This window comes from Schistosoma haematobium, chromosome ZW, assembly GCF_000699445.3.
Source record: "Schistosoma haematobium chromosome ZW, whole genome shotgun sequence".
Lineage (NCBI taxonomy): Eukaryota > Metazoa > Platyhelminthes > Trematoda > Strigeidida > Schistosomatidae > Schistosoma > Schistosoma haematobium.
This window is the reverse complement of record NC_067195.1, coordinates 82,968,236-82,994,959: the sequence shown is the minus strand read 5'-3', so window position 1 is coordinate 82,994,959 and position 26,724 is coordinate 82,968,236. Positions and strand designations below refer to the sequence as shown.

General features: G+C 35.5%; 1 protein-coding gene across 3 annotated transcripts; it reads right to left on the bottom strand.

Annotated features, from left to right (window-relative positions):
• Window positions 1–1,615: 1,615 nt before the first annotated feature.
• RDH11_1 (retinol dehydrogenase 12 (all-trans 9-cis 11-cis)) lies at window positions 1,616–24,253 on the bottom strand (the record flags this gene model as incomplete). Of its 3 annotated transcripts, XM_051212481.1 has the most annotated exons (6): window positions 1,616–3,187; window positions 3,687–4,154; window positions 9,670–9,948; window positions 12,803–12,943; window positions 17,799–18,266; window positions 23,938–24,253. In XM_051212481.1, 6 exons carry the CDS (start codon window positions 24,223–24,225, stop codon window positions 2,972–2,974), a joined length of 1,860 nt encoding a protein of 619 aa, XP_051072668.1. The 3 variants fall into 3 exon arrangements, with proteins under 3 accessions (XP_051072668.1, XP_035587696.2, XP_051072667.1); XM_035733753.2 differs by lacking the exons at window positions 1,616–3,187; window positions 3,687–4,154 and having other exon boundaries at window positions 9,574–9,948; window positions 23,938–24,225; XM_051212482.1 differs by lacking the exons at window positions 1,616–3,187; window positions 3,687–4,154; window positions 9,670–9,948; window positions 12,803–12,943; window positions 17,799–18,266 and adding an exon at window positions 23,263–23,899.
• Between the last annotated feature and the right edge of the window lie 2,471 nt (window positions 24,254–26,724).

Below are 26,724 nucleotides of genomic sequence, written 5' to 3'. Positions count from 1 at the left end.
TATTAAACATTTCACTTTGTGTGGCAGGAGTTAACTACAAGTGTCTAGTATAAACATGTCACTGTAACTCAGCTAGACATAGTAGATAACTAAACAAAAATATAGTGAAGGTTAGGGCTTGAATGACAGCTTGACTGAAAATCACACTGTAATATACAGCAGCTGCCCAAACAGTTAACGGAAAAGGGACTGAAAGTGCTGCTAGCGAAAAATGTATTGGTGATTGGGATGCGATGTCTACTCAGTAAACGGATGTTTCACTACTTCCCTCCGTCGACTTAGATAGGAATGACCTGAGATGGAAACTTTACAATACAGTATATGTTTTCCTCCTTATTTGTATATGCTGCTGAAATAGGCACTGTGGAACATTATACTTATTTATTGTCTAATAAAACTGTTCCGACGAGTGCTTTACTCGACAAAACATTGTTGGTGCTCGTTGTTGACTTCATTCGGCGTCGATCAGGAATGATGAAATATAGTTCCTCAATTAAATTTGTGTAACTTCATAGACTTATTCGCGTTGGTGAATAATGAAATAAAGCCAGTTAAATACAACAATGATTTCGGATTCATATGTTTCATAAATCTGTTACTGCCAAGAGGTAACAAGAGATAAGGGGTGAATAAGGTAAACATGCCTGCTCAATAATGAGTGACAGTATTTATAAGCATGAAAGACATACTAGTTAGTGTACATAAACATATTACAATATCATGCTCAAGTTCATACACACAGACGACATAAAGACTTGAAAGATTAGAATAATTCATCTGTCCAAGGGTTAGGATAAATTACGTGCAACAATATTCATTGCTACAGGCAAGCAATGATGTACTTTCACTATTGTATATTTTGTGTAAGCAATAATATGTATTAAGATATGAACAATATTTATGTTAATGCTATCGAAGCATCTGATCAAACGACGGAGTTACTTGTGAAAGGCGAGAATTTAAAACAATTTTTTGTCTACAAAGCTCCATTATTATTATTATAAAAATATTAGGAAATAGTGATCTATTTACAAGGTTTAACACGTCAGTGATCATAGAAGGTCAAATCAATTTCTGAGGTAATTGCATTAAGAATGTTCTAAACATACGATTGCATGAATAATAACAAGGAACTGTTTCTAAGTTCAAGAATGAGTGTGAACATTGGAAATGGGGATTAAGAAGACAATTTATGAAAACTGTCACATTAAAACACAGATCCAATGAGTTCAAAAAAGACCAAGAGTAAATGTGACACATGTCAAGATATAGTTATATCGATATGTAAAAGGAGTACTATAAATTTACGCAAATGCTTTAGGAATTCTAAACAACAACATGAAGTATGATGTATTGTATGTTCAAAATAACGAAAAGTGAAATTATTTACTTCGATTAATAAAGTAGTATAGTTTGGCGCAAAAAAGATTATCGAAAGGTAAACAATGTAAGCCTATAGACTAAGTACATTGGGGCTCGGTTTATGGTCACTGTTTTCAACATGAACGTATCTCAAACAACACAATCTCCAAGGTCCACTCTAGATGACTATCCAAAACTTCCGAGCATATTGATATTAACTGATACACTGAGAAATATATGTCCAAATGTTTTTGGATTAGTTCACATCATGATATTTTTGATCAAATCGATCGTTTTTAATTAAACTATGTTAAGTTCAATTTCTACTATAGTTAGTAAAATAAAATGGATTGTAGAATAGACAGTCTGAATCATTGTTCATCGCCGAAGATTCATGATGTAATACTTAGTATAAAACGTCATTTATCAGTTGCGAGATTTATACTGATACTCCTGTTGTGCTATCGGAACCCTTACACTAATACTAAAGACGTTGACACTAAAAGATAAATGAGAGCTTCCGAAGTTCACTAATATTCAATATCTCAAGCAATAATCGAGTTATTCAAGATATCTTCTAGTAACTACTTTGTTTTATATTGATTATAAGAAATGTAAATGACAAAGTGACGGTTTCATTAGTATCTCCATCACTTAATTAAATAAACATTATGATCGTGGACAAATAATGCACTGGGGATCAATCATGTATTGTATGAATGTTTTCACAACGTAGTCTTATTTGTGATGAAACCATTTTGTCAATCTGATAAGGCTGTTTATGAAATGAATTGACATTCGTTGATTAGTTATTGGTTGAATATTCGATAGTAAATCTCTGTTATCACACGCTTACGTGATTTGTTCTAACATTCGAACAGATAGATTAGTTTAATCCTTCTATTTATTCTATCACCTGTATATATTTGTCCATGCCAGTTACTCACAATTCCGTAAGCTGACCAGCTTCAGACTAGGAGACGCTCATATTTGATGTAAGTGAATTAAATAAACAAAAATACGGTGTGACTTAGTCTCATCTGACAGTGGTTTGACATTTTCATTAAATCGAATTTACAATCAGTCAGAGAATTAAACTACATGGATTAATCATTGGATGGTAGTAACATTCATTACATCGCCCATGTTATGAATGAGTGGATAAATGGATATGGCATGTTGATTTTGTATGAAAGACTAGTTGTTAACGGTCGAACATCTAACAACCTGTGATGCGTTCACATTTCATTTTGATTCTTATACATTACAAAACTCATTTCCTGTTGGTTTGATTGGTTGAGTAGAATGAAAGAGAGAGAGAGAGAGAGAAAGAGTAGACCACAGATGAACCGATGCTTCCTGGTTCATTCTCTAGATGCTAGTGAGTGTTCCACCTATATTTATTGAAACTACTGATATTGATAGATTATTAAGCATATTATATATTCATGTATGTGTATATTTGTTTCATTCATAACTAGCCTTAACATGTCCACTTCAATAATCGGAATTGTTTTATGCATTTTCAACTTTTAAACCAAAATACCAACAAAATCATTAGTTTAGAAATGTGAAATAAACTCTTGATTTTGTCAAAAGTAACAATTGTCTATGTTGTATTTTCGATTCTTAATAGTTCACATGTCTTGTTCCAAAACCATTTTCTTTCATCTTTATTCTTGACAATTGTTAACGGTTCGTTCAATGAACAATTTGAATAGTAACCACCAGAGATTATGTTGTCTGACAACACTGTGTACAATGTAGTTTGTGCTCCTTTCCATGGATTGATAAATGTTAGCCATTTGATTGCAATGATACATTTCTAAATAGAAATCAGGAAGAATAATACATTCACCAGGAATAATAAATTTGTTATGAAATATCTATTTAAAAGATAATAAACATTAACCTGACCAGTAAAGGGATTAAATTATGTTGAAGTTGGTGAATCCGACAGATGAAAGGTATTTAAGAAGATTCATCAATGAATATCTTAACGTATAAGTCATACCCATTTTACTTGAGTCATTTAGTTACTGACAGTATAAGTGGATGAAGAGTCATAGTTTTATGACAACATCATTTGATGTTGATACTTTGGTAATTTGGCAACTATTTCATCATAAAATCGAACTCATCTGGAATGATAAGTATAGACGCTCTTGTGATTCAATCATGATTGATAGTTTGAGAATGAGTTAAGTGATAATTTTCATTAAATTGAATGTGTTAGTAATAAAATATTCATTTGCAAAACATTTCAATGTACTTCGGAAATTTGAAATACGAAAACGGCTTAATTTCTGTGTTTTTCAACTTACCAGTGAACAGTCTTTGACATCTCGAAAAATCTCTGTCTTAACGGCTCCAGGATGGACACTGACAACAGTGATTCCACTATCATGCAATCGCTCACTTAATTCAACAGCATGCATTGTATTTGCTAACTTTGATGAACAATAAGCTTTTACCTCACCATATTTTTTTGGTTGAATTTGCAAATCTGGTTTAATTAAATGACCTTTATAATGTGCCATTGATGAAAGATTAATGATTTTAGATGGAGTTGAACGTTTTATCAAAGGTAATAATAATTCCGTTAGTAGGAATGTTCCAAAATGATTAACACCCATTGTCATTTCAAAACCATCAATGGTTTCTTCATATTTACTAACTGCAAGACCGGCATTGTTAATAAGAAAATGAAGTTCTAAATAATTGACTGTGATTCGTCTAGCAAATTCTCTGATTGATTGTAGAGAAGCCAAATCAAGTTGTTCAATGATGAGCTGAAAGATAATTTGGAAGTATGTTTTGTATAGATAATAACCATGGACCAAATGTGATGAAAAAGAAAGAAAGTTTTGTACTCTTAATATGAGGAAACCATTCTAGCAAAATCGTAACATTTTATACTAATTCGAATTATCTCAATAAAGAATAATACGTCGTTTAATTTACAGAACATCTATTATAATTGAACCCAATAGTCACGGAGATCGTTATCTTTTTATCACGTGATATTTACGCACCACTCTGTTATTGTCACAGAGACCATCAGTTTTTATCTGCAATTACGTAAATAATAATGAGATTAAGATTGGATGAACTACTACTACGTTGCACTTGCAATGTACGGTTTACATTCAACGACGTAATTCATAGGCAAAAGGATAGTATAACAATGAGTTCCCCTCTTGGTTCATTACTAGCAAATTGCTTCATGGCCAGTCTAGAAAGCAATCAACTTAAAACGACGTTAGAAAACTTCCACTTGTGACAAAAAATATGAATTCAGTCATCTTCTAAAGACATCTAATTACTGTCACCCAGCAATAAATTTCACACGTGAAGTTGAAAACAAACAAATTATCCACTTTCTTGATGTGGAAACGACAAAAAACAAGATGAAACTCTAAAAAGATCTACCTACAGGAAACACATGTGGAATGGTCAGTTATCAAGTTTCCACAGCTGAGTCCCCAATGGTCGAAAGAGAAACTTAACAGTATTACTCGCTACGAGAATACATAGAATTTTTAGGCCTGAGATCATCGATGGCGAACTGGGCCTCTTGAAGGAAATATTGTAGTGTCGGTTATTATGTTAAGCCCATATAACTTATTCTAGCTATCGGACAACCCATTCTATTCATTCTACCTGAGTCACATTCTGACCTTGTTAATTATTCGCTTATCAATCTTGACTGTTTTTATATGAGCGCGTAGGTGTGTGTACATTTCTTATCCCATTACTCATCACATGTCTGTAACTTACTTTTGTGTAATTATAAATATTGATTAACGCTTGGTTAAAGGGGAGTTGGCTTAACCGCCATCTCCACTGCGCATCGTTTCGCTTCTCTATATTCCATTCGCTTCATATACAAAATATATGTATTCAAAAGTTCATTCTCGTTATTTGACTTATATAATTTCGTTACTGACTAACGCTATTTAAGTCGATGATTACATACGAGGATAGGCGATATATATATTTCGACAGCGATCATCCATACGATCTACATGGAGTCAGATCTCAGGCCACTAAAGTGGAGAGCCCTTTCGACAACATCGTCCAATCTCGGTGACTTCGGAATAAAGGGCCCCACAATACTTATCAAAAACGGATGTCCTTTGGTATTCATTGATAAGAACATAAGACGGAAACCACCGGAAACACAAATAACTTCAGTCGAAAAGAAAACATTATACACGAACATCGACTTAAGAGTGACAGAGCCACATAAGTCTTAAAGAGGCGAATTTCTGATTCCTTATTTGACCAACTCAATGTGCATTTACCAATTTAACCGCTCATGTGGAGCCAGGTATATAGGTCGTTCAATGCGTGCTTTACCCAAAAGAATTCAAGAACATTATCTGACATGGCTAAGAAGAAGAGGAAACGGCTCAACAAGAAGTTCTATAATCGAACATCTTGTGAACACAGGTCACTCAATCAAAACAATCTCTGCGTTCAAAGTCATCTACAAGGTAAGTAGAAGTCTTTCAAAGACAATTATATTGCATCTTCTTAGCATTGCCGAAGCAATATCCATACATCTGGGAAAACCAGAATTGTGTGTCTAAAAGAGATGGATACGACCCATGGTCTTAATGTCTTACAATTTTCTTTCTTTTTCCTTTTCTTTGCCTCATACTCTTTTTCCTTTATAGCCATCTGCTTCCCCTTCCTTTTTCTTTTTAAACCTTCTACCCCTATCTGGTTTATTTCTGTTTCTACGATCCTCTTGATTACATTTAATCTCATTTTCAACATTTTATCTTATCATGCTGAGCCATCCTTTCCCAATGATAATTTACTTATCTATCTTTTGATGAATATTTAAGCCATTAACAATCAAATGATTATCAATTTCTCTGTTTAAATTTTTTTAAAAATACCTTTGTTTATTCTACCTCACTGTCACCATGTTTAACAGAAGTTTATTATTAGTATTATTACTTACTTACTTACGCCTGTTACTCCCAATGGAGCATAGGCCGCTGACCAGCATTCTCCAACCCACTCTGTCCTGGGCCCTCTTTTCTAGTTCCATCCGATTCTTGTTCATTTTTCTCATGTCTATCTCCGTTTCCCGGTGTAATGTGTTCCTTGTAGTTCCTCTCCTCCCTTGGCAGTGAAGATCTCATGTGAGGGCTTGTCTTGTGACACAGTCGGGTGCTGTCCTCAATGTGTGTCCTATCCGCTTCCAGCGCTTCTTCCTGATTTCTTCCTCCACTGGGACCTGGTGTGTTCTCTCCCACAGTACGTTATTGCTAATAGTGTCCGGCCAATGGATCTGAAGTATTTTGCGTAGACAATTGTAAATAAACACTCGTATTTTCTGTATGATGGCTTTCGTAGTTCTCCAGGTTTCTGCCCCATATAGTAGAACTGTCTTGACATTTGTATTGAAAATCCTGACCTTGGTGTTGGTTGACAGTTGCTTTGAGTTCCAGATGTTCCTCAGTTGTAAATATGCTGCTCTTGCTTTGTCGATCCGCGCCTTCACATCTGCATCAGATCCACCCTGTTCATCAATGATGCTGCCCAAATACGTAAAGGTTTTTACATCTTCCAAATCTTCTCCGTCAATTGTGATTGGATTGGTGCATTCTGTGTTGTATCGGAGAACCCTGCTTTTCCCTTTGTGTATATTGGGACCTACTGTTGCTGAGGCTGCTGCCACACTGTTCGTCTTCTCCTGCATCTGTTGTTGCGTTTGGGATAGAAGGGCCAGATCATCTGCGAAGTCTAGATCGTCCAACTGCATCCTAGATTTCCATTATATCCCGTGCCTCCCTTCAGATGTTGACGTCTTCATGATCCAGTCGATCATCAGGAGAAAGAGAAAGGGTGAGAGTAAGCAACCTTGCCTGACACCGGTCTTTACCTTGAAAGAGTCTGTCAATTACCCTCCATGCACAATTTTGCAGTGTAATCCATCATATGAACTCTGTATGATATTGACTATCTTCTGAGGGACGCCGTAGTGTCGAAGAAGTTTCCATAGTGTTGTTCTGTCCACACTATCAAATGCCATTCAATTGATTGTTTCACAATGATCCTTAGAGTTGCGATTTGGTCTGTACACGATCTATCCTTACGGAATCCTGCCTGTTAGTCACGAAGTTGGGCGTCTACGCAGTCCTTCATCTTGTTTAACAATACCCTGTTGAAGACTTTTCCCGGTATTGAGAGAAGAGTGATGCCCCTGTAGTTATCACACTTGCTGAGATCGCCTTTCTTCGGTATTTTGACCAGAAGTCCTTCTTTCCAGTCTGTTGGTACTTGTTCCTCATCCCAAATCTTATTGAAGAGAATGTGGAGTATCCTTGCAGTTGCCGCTATGTCTGCTTTTAGTGCCTCTGCTGGGATGTTGTCCGGTCCTGCTGCTTTGCCACTCTTGATTTGTCTGATGACCATGCTGATTTCTTCAATTGTTGGTGGGCCAACATTGATTGGGAGGTCCGTGGGTGCTGCTTTGTTGTTGGGTGGGTTCAGTGGAGCTGGTCGATTCAAGAGTTCATTGAAGTGTTCTACTCACCTGTTTTTTTGCTCTTCAATGTTGGTGATTACCTCGCCTTCCTTGCTTTTCACTGGTCGTTCTGGTTTGCGGCGATTTACAGAGAGTTTCTTTGTCGTGTCATACAATTGTCTCATGTTTCCTTCTCTTGCAGCCTTTTCCGCCGTCGTTGCTAAATCTTCCACATATTTACGTTTGTCGGTTCTGATGCTCCTCTTCACTTGTTTGTTAACTTCTGTGTATTCAGCTTGTGCCTTGGCTTTTTTTTGCTCTTGTTCGACTGGTATTGATTGCTGCCTTCTTGTTCCTTCTTTCTTGAATCTTATCCAGTGTATCAACCGTGATCCATTCCTTGTGATGGTGCTTCTTGTGACCCAGGACCTCATGACATGTTGAAGTGATTGCCTCTTTGATCCCCTTCCAGTTGCTCTCCACAGTAGTTCCTTCTCCATTGAGTAGATCATAAAAGGCCTGGAACTTGTTGCTGAGGACTATCTTGAATTTGTTGAGTTTGTTAGTATCCTGAAGAAAGGCCGTATTGAACTTCTATGATATTGTCCGCCCCGTTGTCCAGTGCTTCTTGAGTTTCGAAATGAGTATATATATTTGCAATTGTACAGCTTTGAAAATGAATTCGCCGAAAAGAAAGCTATTCGCTGAACCAATCTTTCTTATTTAACATTCTCAATTGTCTATCAAACGAATTCGTCATATGATTCTCATTTAATCTACTACTCTCCACATATTCAATCATTTAGTTCTGTCAACAGTATTGAACTATTTTTGAGATTGAATAACACTGGAAACTTAGCATGCAATTAGAAACAATTTAGAACAGTTTTTAGCATGTTAAAGTTTCAGGGTTCTAATCAATAAAAACACTGAGAAACGAACATTTTGTCCAACATAACTAAATGGAAGGTAATCCCAATGAAACACAAACTGATTGACATTAATAGAAAATATGAGTAGAAGAGATATTTTAGGTGAAGTAGATTTATTAATCAAACTTCCAGATATCGGTAGTAAGTTCTTCATTTCAATCGAACAGAAGACGTTGCGCTGGTTTGCCATATTTTGTGTATTTATGATGTGTAGATTCCACGCACCTCCAACCACTAAATCACAACTAATGTTCCAATGTGTTTTTGTCGCCCAATACTAAACAGTTCCATTAGGTAAATGCAGAATTAACCAGAACGATTGGACGATATTTGTAGTAGGTGTTTATTGCCGTACAACGTAAGTGTGGGTGCTCTCATATTTAATCACATGCATCTCCCTTTACTAATCAATTCATACAACGTGATTCACATTCTACATTGTAGTCAGGTTCTTTACTCTTACACTGGAAGTTACTGTATTCAGATTATCGAGTAATTTACTCCAGAATGCAACGCTAACATCCACTTCAATGATTTATGATTCAGTCACTGTGATTAAAAACTGGTCATTGAATTTCGTTATACTCAGAAGTTACATGGAGTCGAATGTAAGTATCCTCTTTTCATCTTGACTACATTCGGGAATATAGCATAATTAAGTTTCATTACTAAATCTCATTGTAGGACAGAATGATAGTCTAGCATATCGACTCCACAATGTAAGGGTTCCATGAATGGATAGACGGAAATGTTGTCATGTGCTCAACAGATTTCAGGTTTGTTCAATAACATTTAAATGAAAACATCACACTTCAATATTAACATAAACCAATAACTAATATTCAGGCACGGATTCACTTGAATCGATTGTAAAATCAATGAACTCACTTGGTCACTGTAGATTGGACTCAACGATGAGATCACTTGTTTACACGCTATATCAATGTTCACACTCTGTGGATTATCGGCACCATATTTCTCCAATAAACTATTTTTGGCATCTTCAGCCTTTCGTAGATTTCGACATGCCATGATGACTCGAGCACCACGACGAGCCAACTCACCAGCTGTCACTAACCCGATACCAGTGTTCGATCCAGTGACAATGGCTAACTTCCCATCTAATCGTTTCGAAATACAACATGCTCTGTGCCAAGTCCCAATCGTCTCAGACATTTATCGAACCGATTGTATACTGGTCGTGCGTTATGTGTGAAACTATGTTTACAAATTCGGATGTATTCTCAGTTCAGATCAGAATAGTGTCACAATTTGAGAGACGTGTCTTTAACCAGTCGATTTTCAACAACCTATCCGTATGTAGAATGTTGTAAACTTTGAAAGTGACTATAATAATGTGTCAAGGTAGAGAAAGAAATACGTGATTTCAAAGTTGTCATTTGTTAATTTTCTTCCAATAATGTGAAGGGTAATATGATTTCAATGTGCGGATTGATTGGTGCTAACAGAGAAACAGAGTATGTGAGCACTTAATTAGGTGGCCAGATTCATCAATCGATTTCAGTTCTACACTCGATAAGCAATCAGTTGACCATAATACAAGATGGGTATTAGACTTTTATCACTGATATTTTGTCATGTCCTGATTTAGAAGATTAAGCACGAATTTTTGCGTCAAAGTTTGATTAAGATGAACTGCACATTCATTGTTCAAATTTTCGAATACAATGAAGTTGATAATCACTTTTTGAGTGAGTTTAGCTTGAATTGTATTACAAATTACATCTCCATAAATCAAACGTGAATGACTTGTTAAAATGTGAAAACCTTACATTAAATCGAATATTTGTACATCTCCTTTTAAATGTTTCCCTTACAAAATTCATTGTTCCCTCATACCTGCAGTTATACCAATTACTCTCAGTTTACATTCCTGTTGTCTTCAATTTGATCTTCTTATAATCGTCTGCTGTCATGTATTCCACTTCGGATGAGTGTTACGTACTACTTATATATGTCAACCGAATTAGCATATACTACTCTCGTCTCCCATTTAAAAGAAAGTCACTGTTGCCGTGCCACTTCCTTGTTTGCCTCAGTCTGTGCCACGTTGTCCATCGAAACGTTGATTGAAGCAGGTGTATTGACCTTCGTAACAGTGTTGATCTTCTGGGCCATCTACATGCGATGTCCATCCAGTAACCGGATATCTCACTACTTCCCTCCGTCGACTTAGATGGGAATGACCTGAATGGGAAACTTTACAATACAGCATATGTTTTCCTCTCTATTTGTATGTGCTGCTGAAATAGGCACTGTGGAACATTATACTTATTTGTTGTCTAGTGAAACTGTTCCGACGAGTGCTTTACTCGACAAAACATACTTGGTGTTCGTCGTTGACTTCATTCGGCGTCGATCAGGAATGATGAAATTTAGTTCCGCAATTAAGTTTTTTCAACTTCATAGACTCATGATTTCAACATGAACGTATCTCAAACAACACAATCTCCAAGGTCCACTCTAGATGACTATCCAAAACTTCCGAGCATATTGATATTAACTGATACACTGAGAAATATATGTCCAAATGTTTTTGGATTAGTTCACATCATGATATTTTTGATCAAATCGATCGTTTTTAATTAAACTATGTTAAGTTCAATTTCTACTATAGTTAGTAAAATAAAATGGATTGTAGAATAGACAGTCTGAATTTAATGCAATGAAAATAATCTATACTTCAATCATTGTTCATCGCCGAAGATTCATGATGTAATACTTAGTATAAAACGTCATTTATCAGTTGCGAGATTTATACTGATACTCCTGTTGTGCTATCGGAACCCTTACACTAATACTAAAGACGTTGACACTAAAAGATAAATGAGAGCTTCCGAAGTTCACTAATATTCAATATCTCAAGCAATAATCGAGTTATTCAAGATATCTTCTAGTAACTACTTTGTTTTATATTGATTATAAGAAATGTAAATGACAAAGTGACGGTTTCATTAGTATCTCCATCACTTAATTAAATAAACATTATGATCGTGGACAAATAATGCACTGGGGATCAATCATGTATTGTATGAATGTTTTCACAACGTAGTCTTATTTGTGATGAAACCATTTTGTCAATCTGATAAGGCTGTTTATGAAATGAATTGACATTCGTTGATTAGTTATTGGTTGAATATTCGATAGTAAATCTCTGTTATCACACGCTTACGTGATTTGTTCTAACATTCGAACAGATAGATTAGTTTAATCCTTCTATTTATTCTATCACCTGTATATATTTGTCCATGCCAGTTACTCACAATTCCGTAAGCTGACCAGCTTCAGACTAGGAGACGCTCATATTTGATGTAAGTGAATTAAATAAACAAAAATACGGTGTGACTTAGTCTCATCTGACAGTGGTTTGACATTTTCATTAAATCGAATTTACAATCAGTCAGAGAATTAAACTACATGGATTAATCATTGGATGGTAGTAACATTCATTACATCGCCCATGTTATGAATGAGTGGATAAATGGATATGGCATGTTGATTTTGTATGAAAGACTAGTTGTTAACGGTCGAACATCTAACAACCTGTGATGCGTTCACATTTCATTTTGATTCTTATACATTACAAAACTCATTTCCTGTTGGTTTGATTGGTTGAGTAGAATGAAAGAGAGAGAGAGAGAGAGAAAGAGTAGACCACAGATGAACCGATGCTTCCTGGTTCATTCCCTAGATGCTAGTGAGTGTTCCACCTATATTTATTGAAACTACTGATATTGATAGATTATTAAGCATATTATATATTCATGTATGTGTATATTTGTTTCATTCATAACTAGCCTTAACATGTCCACTTCAATAATCGGAATTGTTTTATGCATTTTCAACTTTTAAACCAAAATACCAACAAAATCATTAGTTTAGAAATGTGAAATAAACTCTTGATTTTGTCAAAAGTAACAATTGTCTATGTTGTATTTTCGATTCTTAATAGTTCACATGTCTTGTTCCAAAACCATTTTCTTTCATCTTTATTCTTGACAATTGTTAACGGTTCTTTCAATGAACAATTTGAATAGTAACCACCAGAGATTATGTTGTCTGACAACACTGTGTACAATGTAGTTTGTGCTCCTTTCCATGGACCAATAAAGAATGGCTTTATTACTTTAATGAAATATTTCTAAGAAAGAGAATTTTGATAAAAATATGAACAAGATTAATCTCGTGTGTTAAATGAATTTGTAAGTATCAACGCCAAGTTTGAACTTAATAATCTGAGATAAATTGAGCATAGAATTGGAAATTATTAATGAACATAATTTTTGTTATATCGGAATTAGATATACAACAAGAAACATATTTATCATCAATTATTAAAGTTATGTATTCAAAATATTCGAATATCAATTTACTGCAATATTATAGAGAAATATTGTGGGAAAGGTCCAGGGGGCTACACAAATGTTGTTACGTGATGAGTAAATGCTAATAAGAAAGAATATTTTGAGTAAAGCTCATTTAATGCCAGGATTGGTTGAAGTTATACATTAACACCGTTGGGTGCCAACGCAGTGGTCTAGATGTTATGCGTTCACGCATGAGACCAATAGGTCGTGAGGCGGGATCGTGAATGTGCACTGCTGAGGAGTCCCACACTAGAATGGAACGGCTATCCAGTGCTTCCAGGTTTTTCATGGTGATCTAGCTTCAATTGACTCATGAAGTCAACTATTAAATTAAAGTAAAATTACTGTTCTAGAAGACAGTCGAAATAAAGAGATGTCATCATGTAATTAATTGAAGTAAAGAATTGAACAAAATTTTTATTGTGTAATAAAGGAATATTTGTCACATAGGTATAGAAAGATTAGCAACTGTCTCCTCTGGTACACATAAATCAGGTTTCTGACACCTGATAGCACTGGCTTCAGGAAACTAGAAGACTGGAGCTTGTGTGTTTATTAATTACATTGAAACATTGCACGGTACCGACCTGATATCCTATACCCAAGAGAGTTTTAGTAATTGCGCTGTTTAAAGTAGTTCTCTTTTGTAAGAAGGCTTTTGGAACATGTTCAAAATATCTACGACATGACCTCCTTTTTGTCCGTCCGATTCAACTGCTATGGCAGGTACTCGTAAATTTATAAACACAGTTGTCGATAACATATAAGGGGTGCTTGCCGACCTCTGTTTGTGTTATTGAACATGCTGTTTTATGCAGTATTAATCATTTGACTGACGTGCATATTTTGGCTAATTCATTACTAAACCGCCAGCTGATCGGGCTTGCGACATCATCATCTTCGCAGTTGAGAGTTAACGGTGCTGGTTTTTTCTTGACTGTAGTCACACCCTTCTTTTTTACATTAGTTTTCTTCGATTATCAAGGCATCGATAGCGTGAATTGTTTGAATTCAGAAGAATTGATATAAAAGAGAGCTGATCAGTGAATAACTATCGAAATGAGTTACATCCATAGCTCATTCGAAAACGTTAGTATTCAGTATTCAAAATACAGTAATCAGCTGGATCTAATCGATTTAGTTGTTAGGATGTGCTTGGATTTAAGACTTTATTAGTTTAAATATATTTTGTTCAATGATCACTTGATGAATTAAAATGTGTGGCAAGACTATAATTTATGGAAGAACCAATCAGATTTACGATAACAGGTCACAACCACCACTCCTACATTGACGTAATGATCAGGCCTGCCTATCCCGGTGAATCAACCGGGCTATACTGGCTGCTACAATCATTCATCAAGGTCCTTCCGTGTTAGACAGATCGGTTGAAGAACATATGACTAAAAGGAGCAAACACAAGTTTTGAGAGTGAAGTAGTAGTGCTGACCGTACGGAGGTGTGACGGTAGTAAGGTTCTCCCTTCACACAGCCAGCATGACAGACATGCTGCACTCCCACAGGGAAGGGTGAAATTAGAATAAGTTGATCCTAATGATGCACACCTCACATTATCTCACAGATATCCGTTAGCTATGCTATCAGTTCTCAACAAATACGAAACTAACACAAAAGTCACCCACAAAATGGTTGTGTGTGACCGGTCTCAAGAAGTTTTCCCTTAATTACTGCGGTCACGCCCTCAGGTCACTAAGGCCAACTGTAACCCGATTTCCTGTTCAGGTAGCTCTAGAAGAGGATAAGATATTTTGGATTTTAGTGAGAGATTCATTTATACATTTGGTTAGAGAGTGTTTCGACATTTTATCTGATGTCAGTTGGTGATGAAATCCACGAAATCTAATTCCTGAACATAACCAGCCATTGTAAATCTTAATTGTAATTCATCACACTTATTTTGTAACCTTGAATTAGATCTAGTGAGTAGGTGGACATTCTCAATTTCACCTTAAGTGTCACTCAGAGATCTTCCATAAATTATAATCTCATCACAAGTTGATAATAACTTGAAACACAAAAACAATTATTTATAATTTAATTTAAACAAAACATGTGAGCTTAAATGTGTTGTACTAATTTTCCTCAATGTGAATTTATTTAAATATTTTCTAGTTCAATTTAAAATAGAATTTATATCATCACAAATAATATCAAATGTTTTAATTTTGGATTTTAATAAAAACAAACCAAGATTGAGTCCTGAAATGAACATAAACTCTTGGATGCAGGTACATCTAGCTGACGAGTCTCAAATAGGATGAAACTGTTTGCTCTTGGTTCAGTTTTTGTTTGATACTAAACTGTTACCAAGTTTAAACACAACTAACAGCTGTCATTTGCATTATCGTATGTTGTAATTATTCATTATGTTACTATTATAGGAAGCGTTTTTATTTTAGACAAAAAGACTCAGTAAACACTATAGACAACTCACAAGTTGAGGTTTGTAACTCATTTTTGTATGTTATTTAATAAGGAATAGTTATTTTAGACAAATCACTATCTTGTAAATTTCGATTTTGTGCGTATCTCAATTAGGTGACTTGAACGCTTCGATAGACCTAACAAGTACAGTTATCGTTTCGAGATTAAAGATCTATTTATGTTATGTTAAGTTTTGTTTTACTCACTTTCAGGTTAATTGCATAACAACATATTCTAGTGTGATATTATTCCAACTTCATTTCATTTAATGTAAAAATTCAAACATAGTTAATAGATAAAATTTAAATGGTTGAAATCATGGGTCAATTGAAGCTAGATCACCATGAAAAACCTGGAGGCATTGGACGGCCATCTCCTCCTAGTATGGGAGTCCTCAGCAGTGCGCATCCACGATCCCGACCCCGTGAGACTCGAACCCAGGACCTATCAGTCACGCACGCGAATGCTTAACCATTAGACCACTGAGCTAGCACCCAGCGGTGTTAATGTCTAACTTCAACCAATCCACGAAATTGAGCCACTGTACACCAATGTCTTCAGTCTACCTTCAATTAACTTATGATTTCAACTATTGAAATTACTAAGATCTCCACAAAACCCCTTCTGATAATAATCATCTGCTCTCTAGTGGACTTCTAGTGGGAAGCCGTGACCAGTGGAGTTCAACCAGGTCTGTTGTGAGATATCAGCTCACTGAAGACAATGTTGTACAGTGGCGCAATTCCGTGGATTGGATGAAGTTAGACATTGACACCGTTGGATGCCGGCTCAGTGGTCTAGAGGTGAAGCGTTCGCGTGCGAGACTGATAGGTCCTGGGTTCGAGTCTCGCGGGGTCGGGATCGTGGATGCGCACTGCTGAGGACTCCCATACTAGGAGGAGATGGCCGTCCAATGCCTCCAGGTTTTTCATGGTGATCTAGCTTCAATTGACTCATGGTTTCAACTATTGAAATTATTAAAATCTCCACAAAACCCCTTCTGAAGATAAAGTTTAATTCAGTAAATGTTCAGAATAAACTGAGTTTTTATGTATTAAATATTTATATTATGTCGTAAGTATTTGTCTAATTATTGGTTTTGTATTAACTAATATATCATTTAACTTAATGGTAAAATCTAATTTGAAAGCTTTATTTATCAGACAAACGACCTCATCTTCATATGTTACATAGATTATGACCAAATCAAATACAACTATTATAGACCGATGAAAACAATATGTAAAATCAATAAATAGACGATAACCACTATCCATCTTTGCTTATAATGCGTATGAATTAAGGCAATACCGAGGTAATACGCAAATTATGCATATATACCAATAAGAGACTGGTCAATTGCAGTGCTAAACATTAATGGGAAGATTCAAGTAAAAAAATCAAATGAATATAAATTTCAATTATTTAATCTTCTGAGAAATCGGAATTCAGTACTGTGTCGTTTACATAAGTACTCAGGTGGTTATACTTTGGGATCGTTATAACTAAACTATTAGATTATCTTAGATTTTATATTTCATTTATAGCTTGCTTTGTATGATCATGACAATGTTGATGTTACTCAGCGAAATGATGGGTATCTTTTTTACAAACAGATCAATAGGTTAAATAAACAACATTATCCTAAATTTCAAGATTTCTCCTAGTTCTGTAGATGTGTTTTTATTAAGCTATTGATGTTGGTGGAGTTTTGTTCTCTGAGTTGGATGGTTTGGTCGTTAAGCTTTCATCGTTTTTCTGAACGACATCATCAGCACAAACTTCAGATAGAAGTGAAGTGTTCGAATTTCTTCATATATGTTTCACAGCTTGTTCTGTGCACCACGATGTTCATTGGTTCTTATTGACCTTAAATTTGTCATTGTTTACTTCTTTGTTTTGGCTGTATCTCCCACTGGTTTGATTTTTGTTCCTATATTTGTGCATGATTTTCCTGATTGGTTGGTAAATTGGGTTGATTTCAATATGCTTGTTGATTGCTAATTGACCTGAGTGCCAGGCTTCTAAAAATTCTCTGGTGTTTTTACAGTTTCCTCTGTCTAAGATTTCCACATTTTTCCAATCTCAAAGCTATTTATGCTTTAGTAATTACATCTGTAAAAGAAACTAGGTTACCGCTGAAAAAGCGATGGATATTAATGATTACAGAAGGGGATCACTTACCATTACACCACTTTTTATATCTCTATCTAGATCAGTTTTTACAGCACCAGGGTGTACACTAACAACAGTTATTCCACTGTCCTGAAGTCTATCACCTAATTCAGCAGCATGTATTGCATTGGCTAACTTTGAATCACAATATGCATTTAACTGATTATATTCATTCTCTTTTAACTGTAAATCTGGTTTAATTAAACGACCTTTATAATGTGCCATTGATGAAAGATTAATGATTTTAGATGGAGTTGAACGTTTTATCAAAGGTAATAATAATTCCGTTAGTAGGAATGTTCCAAAATGATTAACACCCATTGTCATTTCAAAACCATCAACAGTTTTCTCATATTTACCAACTGTAAGACCAGCATTGTTAATAAGAAAATGAAGTTCTGGATATGTGACTATTATACGTCTGGCAAATTCTCTGATTGATTGTAGAGAAGCTAAATCAAGTTGTTCAATGATTAACTGAAAGGTGAATTCAAAATTGAATGCAATGATAATGGGTACTATATAATATAAACTAAAATAAAACAGTTTCAATACAATAAAATTGTTTAAGTAATTAATATATTTTAAACAGATTTAAATAATTTTTGTGTTATGACCTTGGCTTTACGATTATCGCGAAATACGATTGCCATTTTAGATACACTGAATAATATGACCAAACTAATGACACACACAACAGTACGGGCAGCCTCGAGTTCCGATTGGTATTTTTCCCGCCTAGCCCTCTACTTGTTAAGTTCAGAACGCCAATCTCAGACTTCGTGATACGAATTATATATTTCATACATACTTGGTTTATATACAAGCAAAAATAGATCACATCACATCATTAAATAGAAAATAACATTTGTACAAGATCAAGCCAAAAAGTGGTCGTGATTGTGATTGTTACTAATAAATTGGGAATATCTCAAGAATAGTAAATAGTATGATAATAATCAGTAGGCCAAATAAAAGCTTATAATGAAAGGAATATGAATATACATATAATATAGTTACTTAATAGTTTTACAATAAGAATATTCATATAATATTAGTCCATAAATAATTACTAACGGTTACCATTTATTTATTCTCGTCCGGATATACACTTTCCATGTAACATCATTTCGTTCAATGAATAGAAGTTCACAAACCATTTTTTTTAAAAGGTGTTATTAGTGCAGTGCACATCAACGACCTTGCACCTGGGACTCGAGCCTAGGACCTTCGGTCTCGCGCGTGAACGCTTAACCTCTAGACCACTGAGCCGGCATCTAACGGTGCCTAGCCTCAACTAATTATTGAAGTTATGAAAAGACTTAATGACCAGTGAAGTTTAATTATCATGTCATTTGTAAAATATGTATCATTAGTATCAGTGAATAATAGCCAATTGACTGAATCAAGAAATGTGAATTATTAGATAATAAGTCAGTCACTGTTAGATTGACACGTTTCCAGTTTGATAGTTGGTAAGGTTTTTTGTGCAACTTATTAAGCTAGATAATTTAACATAACAACTGTTATATCCCAACGAGAATTCTGAGTGATAGCTTTTGAGAATTATTTATGGACCAGTACGATACATATATTTTTACTGTATAATTGTTAAGTAGCTAAACTATGCATATTAATGTTTATTATGACCCACAGACTTATTATAAGATTTACCGTTCTTGAGTTATATGCAGTATATTAATTACTACCTCCCTCATTCACAGCCACATCTGGCTAATTCTTGTACAAATGTTATTTTCTATTTTATGGTTTGTATAAAAACCTAGTCTGTTTGAAATATATGATTCATATTGCGGAGGCTGGGATTGGTGTTCTGGACTTAACAGGCAAAGCTAGGCAGGAAGAAGGACCGATTAGGACATTAGACTGTTCGTACCGGTTTAGCGTCATTGGTCCGGTCGATAATTGGAGTTATTATTACATTATATATTAATAGGGCACAACGCCCTTAAGTCATAACACAACTGACCAATGCTCTATGGGTTTCCAAATAAACTCAATCCATAATGTAAACTACCAAAATGACAAAGTTCACACCTTAAACAACTAATTCTTAGTTTGAAAAAATGAGTAATTCTGTTAGAAGATATTATGTAATCTGTCAATCCCATAATTATAAATTATAATTCATCAATTAAATAAGACCAATCGGAGAAAAATATCTCGCACTTTCAATGTTCTGGTAAAGTCCGCTTGTAGGAACTAGCCACCTTATTGATTTCTTTACACATTAGAAAGTTGTTTTTTTCTAATGAGTTTGACATACTTACTTACGCCTGTTACTCCTCATGGAGGAGCATAGGTCGCCCACCAGCATTTTCCATCCGACCCTGTTCTAGGAAATCCTTACCAGCTCGTTTCGGTTATTATTCATTCTTTTCATATCTGCTTCTATTTCCCGACGTAATGTGTTCTCTGACCTTCCTCTTTTTCGCTTCCCTTCACGATTCCAAGTTAGGACTTGCCTCGTGATGCAGTTTGATGATTTGTGTAATGTATGTCCTATCCACTTCCATCGTCTTTTCCTAATTTCCTCTTCAGCTGGAAGCTGGTTTGTTTTCTCTCACGGTAGGCTGTTGCTGATGGTATCCGGCCAATGGATGTTGAGTATCTTGCGTATACAACTATTTATGAATACTTGTACCTTCTTGATGGTGGTTGTTGTAGTTCTCCAAGTTTCAGCTCCATACAGTAGAACTGTCTTGACGTTCGTATTAAAAATTATGACTTTGATATTGGTTGGTCTGTGCACGACCGATCCTTGCGAAATCCAGCTTGTTGATCTCGAAGTTGGGCGTCTACTGCATCTTTCATCCAGTTCAGCAACACTCTGTTGAAGACTTTCCATGGTACTGACAGTAGTATGATGCCACTGTAGTTTTCACATTTGCTCAGATCTCCTTTCTTTGGAATCTTGATGAGGTGTCCTTCTTTCCAGTCCATCGGCACTTGTTCCTCTCCCCAAATCTGTGTGTGCTGCTTCGATGTCCGATGAACTCAATGAAGCTGGTCTATTCATCACTCTACATCAACTTCATTGACTACGAGAAAGCATTTGATAGCGTGAACAGAACAACACTATGGAAGCGTCTTTGACACTGCGGCGTGCCTCAGAAGATAGTCAATATCATACAGAGTTCATATGATGGATTAAACTGCAAAATTGTGCATGGAGGGTAATTGACAGACTCTTTCAAGGTAAAGACCGGTGTCAGGCAAGGTTGCTTACTCTCACCCTTTCTCTTTCTCCTGATGATCGACTGGATCATGAAGACGTCAACATCTGAAGGGAGGCACGGGATATAATGGAAATCTAGGATGCAGTTGGACGATCTAGACTTCGCAGATGATCTGGCCCTTCTATCCCAAACGCAACAACAGATGCAGGAGAAGACGACCAGTGTAGTAGCAGCCTCAGCAACAGTAGGTCCCAATATACACAAAGGGAAAAGCAGGATTCTCCGATACAACACTGCATGCACCAATCCAATCACAATTGACGGAGAAGATTTGGAAGATGTAAAAACCTTTACGTATTTGGGCAGCATCATTGATGAACAGGGTGGATCTGATGCAGATGTGAAGGCGCGGATCGACAAAGCAAGAGCAGCATATTTACAACTGAGGAACATCTGGAACTCAAAGCAACTGTCAACCAACACCAAGGTCAGGATTTTCAATACAAATGTCAAGACAGTTCTACTATATGGGGCAGAAACCTGGAGAACTACGAAAGCCATCATACAGAAAATACGAGTGTTTATTTACAATTGTCTACGCAAAATACTTCAGATCCATTGGCCGGACACTATTAGCAATAACGTACTGTGGGAGAGAACACACCAGATCCCAGTGGAGGAAGAAATCAGGAAGAAGCGCTGGAAGCGGATAGGACACATTGAGGACAGCACCCGACTGTGTCACAAGACAAGCCCTCACATGAGATCTTCACTGCCAAGGGAGGAGAGGAACTACAAGGAACACATTACACCGGGAAACGGAGATAGACATGAGAAAAATGAACAAGAATCGGATGGAACTAGAAAAGAGGGCCCAGGACAGAGTGGGTTGGAGAATGCCGGTCGGCGGCCTATGCTCCATTGGGAGTAACAAGCGTAGGTAAGTAAGTAACTACACATTAGTAATTTTGTATTATGTTCGAAAATTTTCTAATACAATCACTAAGCTTGACATTATATTTTAACTATTGATATTCATCTTAAAAGTTAGTGATATGTTGGCTATGAAAATTTTATACTATACTGACAAATTCATAGATGTATAGTAGCTTATGTGAAATTGAGTTTGTTCACGTTTAATTGGTTAATTTCTTTTGTTAACTTAACGAATCGAGTCATTCGTACAACAACAACTTATATTATATCATTTTGTACCTTTATGATTGTTGCGCTTGTATGAATATGTATGCTTGAGCATTGCTTACTGCCTACAAATATATTAATTCTGCTAGCTTTAATGTTAGTCGTTTAATTGATTCGATGATTCATTCATTTCACTATGTATATATAGGTGCATTTTAATCCTGTTCATTGACTCGCCGACTCGCTCATTCGACTCGCGCAGTCACTCGCTTGCCGGCTTGCTTTTTGGCACAACTCTTTCATGCTTGTTTAGTGTACCTATAATTTTGGTTATCTGTATGTGGTACAGTTATAAACGTAATCAACACTTCGTATTCACCTGATTAATACACCGTTCGGACGTTATCTAGTGACGGTTATCAAGACGAACTGTATACGAAGTTTAAGGATTATATTTAACACCGACCACCACAGATGATTCACTGTAACTAGAAAGATCTGAATATTAGTCAGAATGAAAGAAGAAAATATTTGCGTGATATCTTGTTACATTCTAATTGTAGTCAGGATTTTCTTAAAAATATCTCACTTTTCTAATAAAAGTAATGAGTTACAACAAAATATCTAATTAATTACTATGGTAATTAAGCTGGATTTATAGTGAGAACTAATTATACTCTAATCAAAAGGAACATTGCATTAAGTGAGGTGTATTCGAATTAATCAATGTCAATAAAATGTGCAAGTTTAGATTAACAAAATATTGGTAATATTTCTTAATATTCATTAAAGATAATAATAATAATCTATTTATGCTGTATTATACTTCTAGTACCTATTAAGTATCGGATAGTAGTCGTCAGTAAGAGTTTGTGGAGAGTGTATTAGTTGATTGAGATAACTAATTTGATCTAAATTAGACTATCATTGAAAACCTGTAAACACTGAATGACCGTTTTGTCCCAGTATGGGATATGTCATCTGTGAGCAATCATGAACCCTCATCTTGAAACAGAAGCTAGGGCATTTTGCATCGTGCGTGAACCTCTAATGTCTGGATCATTGAGCTGGCATCAAGTGTTATATATGTCTGATGTGTGGTATTGAAAGTAAAATATGATTAGTTACTGAGTGTGGACAAACAAACACAACCTACGGATTACTAAATATTATAATTTCCATTTCTCACATTGATGTCTACTCCGGACTCACTGAGACTGACTGCTTGTAATTCTGTTGAATGAAGTATTATCTAGTTTATATTCTGGTTCTTTATTCTGGGTCGTGAATTCTGGATATGATATGACGTGGTTAGTCTCGTTATCGTATTAACATAGTATACATGAGAGAGAGAGAGGAAAATATTCCAGTCATTCGTTAAAACAATGTCTGACTTCATTTGAATCATCCTCAGCTGTTACCTGGGATGAGTAACTGTTTCACACTCGACATGATTGAACTCTACTGGTTACGGCTTCTTACATTTTATCTGTCTATTAAACTTCAACTGAAATTGTCCTGAATGCCGGTTTCACAACTTCAATATTTCAGGGTTATTTTGGATTTTAGATTTGAAAATGACATTTTTATAACAGGACTAACTTGATAGTTTTATGATTACAGAGTGACAAATAACTAACGTGAAAGAAAATCTCATTTACGGTTGAATTAGAATGAGAAGCATATTGGTTATTAGTATTACATCTATCACTTGATTTATCGCATATAGATAGCGAATAATAACATAAACCAATAGCTAAAGCTAGACTACATATTCAGTTTAATTCTGGAAATAATGAACTTACTTGATCACGGTAGATTGGACTCAACGATGAGATCACTTGTTTACACGCTACATCAATGTTCACACTCTGTGGATTATCGGCACCATATTTCTCCAATAAATTATTTTTGGCATCTTCAGCTTTACCTATATTTCGACATGCCATGATGACACGAGCACCACGACGAGCTAATTCACCAGCTGTCACTAATCCGATACCATTGTTCGATCCAGTGACAATGGCTAACTTCCCATCTAATCGTTTTGAAATACAACATGATTTATAACATGTACCAGTGGTTTCAGACATTTACCAATATTGTATGTACTAGTTTAAGATAATATGTTAAAATATATGTGTATGTATCCATGCTTTGGATCAATAAATTGTAACCTTTAAAATGATTCACATTTAACCAATCAGCGTTTCATAATTTGTTTACTATAATACGGATTAATGAAAACTGACCGTAACTTTGTTATTACTGATATATAATTAATTTTGGAAATTTCTTTTTGTGTCCGAATTTTATTTCATTTCTGTTACCGATGTTTAAATTGGTGCATATAGCATTACATATTGTTTATTAATAATTGGGTTGATGGGCATTATCATGTACATGTACCATTTCTTGGCTGATAAATTAAATGCCTAGCTAATGCTATTAAGGTATATCTTAGTGAGTAGGTTATGAATTATATATTAAGGTACTGATAATTGTCTTTATTTAATGAATTCAGTCTTTCAAAAATAATTGTGAATGGAATTCGGCATGACTATAATTTATGGAAAAACCAACCAGATTTACGATAACAGGTCACAACCGCCACTTCTATCTTGACGTAGTGATCAGGCCTGCCTGTCTTGGTGAACCAACCGAGCTATACTGACTGCAACAATCGTTCCTCAAGGTACTTCCGTGTTAGACAGGTCGGTTGAAGAACGTATGACTAAGAGGAGCGAACACAAGGTTTGAGGGTGAAGTAGTAATTCTGACTGTACAGAGGTGCGATGTAGTGTCGGTTATTATGTTAAGCGCATGTGCCTAATTCTAGCTTTCGGACAACCCATTCTATTCATTCTACCTGAGTCACATTCTGACCTTGTTAATTATTCGCTTATCAATCTTGACTGTTTTTATATGAGCGCATAGGTGTGTGTACATTTCTTATCCCATTACTCATCACATGTCTGTAACTTACTTTTGTGTAACTTTAGTGGGGCCCTTTTATTTGCCGTCATTTTGATCGGACGATGTTCGTTGAAGGGCTCATCAATTTAGTGACCCGTGGATCTGACTCCAGTTTTGATCGTATAAATGATTGTTATCGCCTTTTCTCGTATATCATCGTCGACTTAAATCGCGTTTGTCAATAACGAAATTAAATAAGTCAAATAACGAGAATTGACCTGTGCATACATATATTTTGTATATGAAGCGAATGAAACAGAGCAAAGCAAAATGACACGCAGGGAAGATGGCTGGGATGCCAACCCCCTTTTAGTCAAACGTTACTCAATATTTATAGTCAGACAAAATAAAGCTACAGAAATGTGATTAATGGGATAGGAAGGGCACACACATATACGCTCATATAAAAACAGTCTAGATTGATAAGCGAATAAATAACAAAGTCAAAGTATGGCTCAAGTAGAATGGATAAAATGGGCTGTCCGAAAGCTAGAATCAGGTATATGGGCTTAACATAATAACTGACACTACATAACTATTAATATTGATTAACGCTTGGTTAAAAGGGGAGTTGGCTTAACCGCCATCTCCACTGCGCATCGTTTCGCTTCTCTATATTCCATTCGCTTCATATACAAAATATATGTGTTCAAAAGTTCATTCTCGTTATTTGACTTATATAATTTCGTTATTGACTAACACGATTTAAGACGATGATTACATACGAGGGTGGGCGATATATATATTTCGACAGCGATCATCCATACGATCTACATGGAGTCAGATCTCAGGCCACTAAAGTGGAGAGCCCTTTCGACAACATCGTTCGATTTAAATGGCGAATAAATAACGGGCCTCCACAGTGACGGTAGTAAGGTTCTCCCTTCACACAGCCAGCATGACAGACATGCTGCACTCCCACAGGGAAGGGTGAAATTAGAATAAGTTGATCCTAATGATGCACACCTCACATTATCTCACAGATATCCGTTAGCTATGCTATCAGTTCTCAACAAATACGAAACTAACACAAAAGTCACCCACAAAATGGTTGTGTGTGACCGGTCTCAAGAAGTTTTCCCTTAATTACTGCGGTCACGCCCTCAGGTCACTAAGGCCAACTGTAACCCGATTTCCTGTTCAGGTAGCTCTAGAAGAGGATAAGATATTTTGGATTTTAGTGAGAGATTCATTTATACATTTGGTTAGAGAGTGTTTCGACATTTTATCTGATGTCAGTTGGTGATGAAATCCACGAAATCTAATTCCTGAACATAACCAGCCATTGTAAATCTTAATTGTAATTCATCACACTTATTTTGTAACCTTGAATTAGATCTAGTGAGTAGGTGGACATTCTCAATTTCACCTTAAGTGTCACTCAGAGATCTTCCATAAATTATAATCTCATCACAAGTTGATAATAACTTGAAACACAAAAACAATTATTTATAATTTAATTTAAACAAAACATGTGAGCTTAAATGTGTTGTACTAATTTTCCTCAATGTGAATTTATTTAAATATTTTCTAGTTCAATTTAAAATAGAATTTATATCATCACAAATAATATCAAATGTTTTAATTTTGGATTTTAATAAAAACAAACCAAGATT